Here is a 6,065-nt window from a genome sequence, read left to right as displayed (position 1 = left end):
CCAAACCAAGCTGGGCCCTTTTCACCCACCCTTCCTCCCCACCCCGCATGCCATACTTGGACTTGGTGCTCTGAGAAGGAAAGAGCATAGGCAGACACCCTGCACCTCGCCAGGAGACACAGAGGGCAGATTTTGTGATGGAACCCAGCCACGTGCCCCTGATCTCACCACACCTGGGCACTGTGGTCTTCGGGGGAGCCCAGGCCCCGCCCAGCCCAGAGTGACACAAACAAACCCTGCATGGGGGAGCAGGGGTGGGGGCGTCATAGAGGGTGCTTAGGTCCCCAAAGCTCAACCTCTCAGGAACACGTTTTCATGCACAATTATTTTGGCAGCTCCTTCTAAAACTAGTCACTGGGGGATCAATTACAAGTGACAGAGATGTGACTGTCATTTAGAGCCTAATCAGAAGCTTAATGATACCTCATCCTGGCAGGAGGCACAGGGGATATTGGCAGCAGCACCACAGCAGGGGACTGCCAGGTTCCAGGGGCTTCCTCTTTATGGGGGCCACGAACATGACCTGAGGGCCCATCATGCTCTGCGGTCACCCCTCCTCTCTAGAGGAGGGTTGCACCCAGGCCTCTCTCCAGCTTCCTGGCAATGAAGATGAAGCTCCACTCAGGTGACCCTGGGGACTTCTTTGGCTCCACTCCACACCCAAGGACTCTTGTCAGAGACAGAGCTTCCCTTGTGCCCACAGCCCTCCTCTTTACCGACTCGAGGTGGTTGTGCAGGTCCAAGCCCTCTCCCTGAACTCGGTGCTCATGTCTAGAAGGCTCGCCCAGATCCCTGCCAGCTGTGGCATTCTGTGGCACTCACTCCCAGAACCTGGAGGGGTTCCCAGTCTCCAAAGGACATGGAGAGAACAAGGACAGCTAGTGGGCACTTCATCATGGGGCCATGGGAACAGGAGCAGGGTAGTCAGTAAGGGCTTCACAGAGTTGGGGCTGGCCAGGCAGGGTCCTAGTGCATGAGGAGGTGTTTTCCAGATAGCAGGGGAGGCAGGAAAGGAGAGGAGAGGACCAAGGGGCAGGGCAGCTGTGGAGGCAGGAGGCCGTGAGCTTGGCTGCATGGGACCACACATGGTAGGAGAGAGGATGCATCCAGAGAGAGGCCAGTGGCATTGAAGATAGGACTCTGAGCAGGGTGATGGGACCCTGGGAACTGTGCCCAGGTGCAGGGCCAGGCCAGGGCCACATTCTGGGATTGGAGAGGCCCTGATCCATAAGGGCCAAAGAATGCAATTAATGATGATGGCTGGAACTGGGCGCCTGGGGCAGGGCTCAGGGCTGGGCTGGGTTGGGTTTCCACTGCCCAGCATCGGTTTGTGGATCCTGTAAGTAGGTCAGACAGGCTGGGAAGAGGTGCCCAGGCCAGGAGGTCAGAAGGCGCCAACCAGGCTCCAACCTCCTGCCTCTGCCTCCCGGCCCCCAAACCCCAGCCCTTAGCAATTCCTCTTCCCAGCCCTCCTCTCCGGTGTTTCCTCCTCCTCATACCCACCGCCACCACTGCTCTTCCCTGTCAGTCACAGCTGGGGACCCCAGGGCAGCCAGCAGGCTCGCCCTCACATTCCACTGGCAACGGAAAGGGGTGGGTACCAAGTCCACCTGAGGAGAAAGGGGTCCCCTGAGAATAAGCCTCAGACTAGGAGCCCTCAGCCCTTCCTGGGAGCCCAAAGGTGGACAGGCAGGGGAAGGGGGCACGGCAGGGGCGGAGAGCGGTCATGGAGGGACACCTCTCACTCCCCTCTTCTTGCCCCAGTCACACTTCCTGTCTCTGGAGCTGTGTCCAAGTCTCATCTCTGCGACTCCCAGTGAAGCCCCAGGTGCACCTCAGGCTGAAGGGCAGAGGACAGCACAGGGTCCCTAAGTGTGTGTCCGGGAGGCTCTTCACATCCCTGGCTTCTGAGCCCCGTGTGAAGCCACCAGCTCATTCTCCCTGCTCAGGAACCAATAGTGGAACCTGGCTGACTGCCCACTGGGCCTCTGGACCTAGAGGCAGCTCACATTGCAGCCTCATAAATAACTCAGCACCTCCCTCCTGCCACACCTCTGAGGAACCCTGTCTCCTGGACCAACGCCCCCCCCAGTCCCGACTCTCGTGGCTTTAGGCTTCCACTCGCAGAGGCTCAGCGGCAACTGAGCAGGCTCCGGGGAGCTGGCGGGATGTCCTGCGCAGGGGGGCTTGGGCTCTCCCTGGGAGAGGCAGGTAGGGGAGGAGCCCGTGGGGATCCCTAGAGCTCTGGCAGCCAGAGCGAGAATGTGTCCAGGCAGGGGTCCCAGGAGTGGCCTCCGGCTTCAGAGGCCTTTAGGGGAGGAAGAGTAAGTGGGGGTGGCCTGGTGGAGATCCAAGTCAAGGTGGGGCTGGGAGAGCTGTGGGACAGGACCACAGACTATTCCGGGGTCCCCAGCCTAGAGCCCTGCTGCCTACAAACTGCCACCCTGAAGGTGGAGCTCCAACGAGGAGACACCCGAGAGGACAGAGACCTCCAGGACATTTCGGGGACAGGCCTCACCAGCTGGAGGCACTGCCCTGGGTAGGCCTGCATGGAAGTCCCCGGCAGCAGCAGAGACCTTCGCTGCCTGCAGCTGGCCTGTGTGGCCCTCGGCCTGGTGGCCGGCAGCATCATCATCGGCGTCTCCATATCCAAGGCTGCAGCTGCCGTGGGCGGCGTCTTCATCGGCGCTGCCGGGCTGGGTGAGCAGGTGCAGCGGGGCTGGGGTGGGGGCCTCTGGGGAGAGGAGCAGGGGCAGGGTCCTGTGAGGGAGGAGTGGAGGGAAGTCTGGGCCAGCAGGAAGGGCTGGGGGGAATGGAAGCTGGAGGCCTGAGCGCAGCCACAGGGGCCCAGGGAGGAGGGGGCAGGGACTGGAGGGCAGCTGGCTGTCACACTCCCTTCTGGCTGCTCCCTGGGTTCTTGGGTTTGCGTTGGGATTCTTCAGCCTGTGGTGGAGGGGGGCGGTTGATGGGGCAGGAGTTCCAGAGGATCCTCTCTTGAGCCAAGACAGGCTCCAACTCGAGGGTTTCCTCTTCTTTCCGGGTTTGTCTCCACCACAGCCCTGTCTGTGTGTCTGTCTGGGCCAGGCCCACCAATATCACCACAGTGATGCCGAGTGGCATCCCCCAACCCCCTGCCCTGAGCCGAAAGAAGAACCTGACGCACCGGGTGGGGGGCTCTGGGCACCTGCACCTGCTGATTCTGGCAGAAACTTGGTCTGGGGGTGACGCGGCAGTGGGCAGGGCAGGACTCGCTCTGCTGCCACCCCCTCCCCAGGTCTCGGTGGGGACGGGCTGAGGTGCTCCCAGTCTGCCCGAGGGGCCCTAGGGAGGGTGGGACGGGGGAGAGTTAGGGGTGGTGGCCACTCAGCCCATTTCCAGCAACCTGCTCTCTACCTGGTCAGGGCGGAGCCAGGGGCCTGGGGCCTCCACAGACAGCAGCCCCTTCCCCAGGCAGGTGCTGCTCCCCAGCCCTGGCTGCCTGTCGGGCCGTGCCGGGTGTGCCCCATGCACACACCCACAGGCTCACATTTACACATACAGTTCCAGTCCCTCCCATGCACACTCTGTGCCCTCCCATGTGTACTCATATCCTGCACAAACCAACCCCAGGCTTACAGCCCAGCCACACTCACCAGGCCCCTTCCCCATCACAGAACTCCCCTGTGTCTCTGTCCTCAGGGATCCTCATCTTGGCCTACCCCTTTCTGAAGGCTCGGTTCAACCTGGACCACATCCTGCCTGCCATCGGTGAGTCCTCTCCCCACCCCAGCAGACTCCTCTGCCAAGGGCTGTGCAATTGAGACCCTTGCTGTGTAAGTCCGAGACCCACTGTGCGGCTGGGTCGAGCCCACCAGCCCACATGTGAGACTGCTGCTGGCTGGCTCTGTTAGAGTCGTCGTGTGTGTGTGTGTGTGTGTGTGTGTGTTGTGCAGGCGTTGTCATGACTGCAGTGTGACAGAATTCAGCTTGCTGCTTGCTGCAAAGGTGCCTGAACCAGCTCAGAGAACCTAGAGTGTCCACCTCTCCTGAGAGATTTTCCCTCTCCCCTCAAGCCTCCAACATCTCCAGATAACTCCCTCTTCATCCCTGAGCCCCATAAAGACCCCCCCCATCTCCCTTAAGACCCTACAAACTCTGCACAGTTCCCAGCCTCATCTCAGCTCTCCACACAGAGACTCCCATCTCCATCAGTCCTGCAGGGCTTTGCATGTCCCAGTTCTCCTCAGGGCCCCCACCTCCCTAAAAAATCTGCCATCTTTTTCAAGGGCCCATTTCTTCTTTGCCTCCCCAAATCAGCCCAGATCATGTGAGAGACCTAAAAGAATGCAGTGGAACAAAGAGGAGGGATGGAGAACAGCAGGAGGGATGGAGATTAGATAGCAGGAAGGACTTCCTTTTCCAAGATGGGCTTGATCTGGGAATGGTTTATTAACCAGGGAGCTTGGGGTGGTCTCATCCTACAGGGAACCTAAGAATCCATCCCCATCAAGGGCCAGACCAGGGAGAAGGAAGATCCAGCACCAACGGCAATAAAGACGGTAAGTTCCAGAAATTCCAGAGTCCCTCTTTCACTTTCCTTCTCTGACTCTGTGGGGCCCAGGGAGCAGCCCTGCGGGGCATGCAGAAGGGGCTCCCCCAACGCAGAGCCAGTGTCATTGGGTAGTTCTTCACAAGTTACGAGTTACGTCAACTTGCTCCAAGCTGAACTGCTCACCTCTTGTTTGTCCTCAGGGCTCTGAATCATGCCCAGCAGGACACTGGGACAGGGGGACCTCACTGCCCCTCCCCCTCCTCTAGGTCCCCTAGATCCCATGCCCCAGTTTATCCTCCCACTCCCCTCTCCCACATGGAATCCAGCTCTCTGAGCTGGTGCCTGAAGCTGGGCATCTCCTTGTCCCCCCATCCCCACACCCTGAAAAATTCCAGGGCAGGAGTTTCTCAAAGATGGCCCCAGCCCGGTCTCTGCCACCAGTAGTAGGATGCCTAACACTCAGCAAAATGTCCCATTCCAGACACTGTTCCAAGCACTTTACATATATTAACTCATTTAAGTCTCACGACAACCATGTGAAGGAGGTATTATAATGAGCTGCATTTTATATATGAGGCAGCTAAGGCGCAGGGTGATTAGGTGGCATGCCTGAGGTCACACAGCTAGGAAGTGGGGGAGCCAGCAGGCAGCTTTAGAGCCCTGCCACTACTGCTGTCCTCTTGGGGACTGGTCCTGACCATGGCTGCCTCTCTGAACTGGGCTAAAACTGCCCCTGGGACGCCCCTCTCTCCTCATTCTGTCCCAGCCCAGCCCTGGGGTCACTGGGCACTCTGATCCCAGGTCCCTTTAGGTTCCTCCGACCCTGACAGCTCTGTGGGGACCTGTCTACTAAGGCAGCCCTTGTCCCTGATCTCTCCCCCAGGAGCCCGCAGCGGCCTGTCCACCGTGAGCAGGACCCTGGAGAAGCTGAAGCCCGGGGGCCGGGGTGCTGAGGAGTCCTGAGGGCTGCCCCTGCCCTCCTTCCCTCGTGCCCTCCCTCCCTCTTGCCGCTGCCCCTGTCCCAGAGCCCTCCTGGCTCAGAAAATACAAACCAGAGATGATCCAGGCCCTGGAGCCGCCCTTCAAATGCACAGCTGCATTCACCAGCCAAGGCTCTTTGGAATGGATGCCACTGGCATGGGTGTGGCCTGAAACAGGTGTCACCAGAAAGCACTTTCCTTCTGCACTGTGGCTCAGCTTCGTTCCCTCTTTGATCTACTGGCTGGTTTCTCTGGAATTCAGGGCCCAGGGCCCTGACTACGACCAGGGTGCCCCAGCACTGTGCTTCGTCCTGGCTGGAGAAGTGGACCACAGGCCCACAGGAACCGTAGACAGGGACTCTGGGCCTGGCCCTGGGGCTCTGGAGCTCACCAGCCAGATAGAGAGGCTGGGCCACCTTTTCAGAATATCAAAATCTCCTGGGCAGTCCCTCAGGGACAGGCTCTGAGCAGCAGTGAAGCAGACAGAGGAATCTGAGGGGCTCCAAGGAGAGAGACTCACAGAGGGACAGACAACATGGCCTGGGGAGTCAGAG

The 6,065-nt window shown here is 59.8% G+C and overlaps 1 protein-coding gene across 1 annotated transcript; it reads left to right on the top strand.

Annotated features, from left to right (window-relative positions):
* The first annotated feature begins 2,549 nt into the window (after nt 1–2,549).
* On the top strand, nt 2,550–5,494 carry KNCN (kinocilin). The gene is made up of 4 exons (XM_012776078.2): nt 2,550–2,700; nt 3,679–3,747; nt 4,464–4,538; nt 5,415–5,494. The coding sequence occupies exons 1-4, from the start codon at nt 2,550–2,552 to the stop codon at nt 5,492–5,494; spliced, it is 375 nt and encodes a 124-aa protein (XP_012631532.1).
* The last annotated feature ends 571 nt before the right edge of the window (nt 5,495–6,065 follow it).

The sequence above is a fragment of the Microcebus murinus genome, chromosome 2 (genome assembly GCF_040939455.1).
Source record: "Microcebus murinus isolate Inina chromosome 2, M.murinus_Inina_mat1.0, whole genome shotgun sequence".
NCBI lineage: Eukaryota > Metazoa > Chordata > Mammalia > Primates > Cheirogaleidae > Microcebus > Microcebus murinus.
Note: the sequence above shows the minus strand (reverse complement) of the source record. Positions and strands in the feature narration are given on the sequence as shown.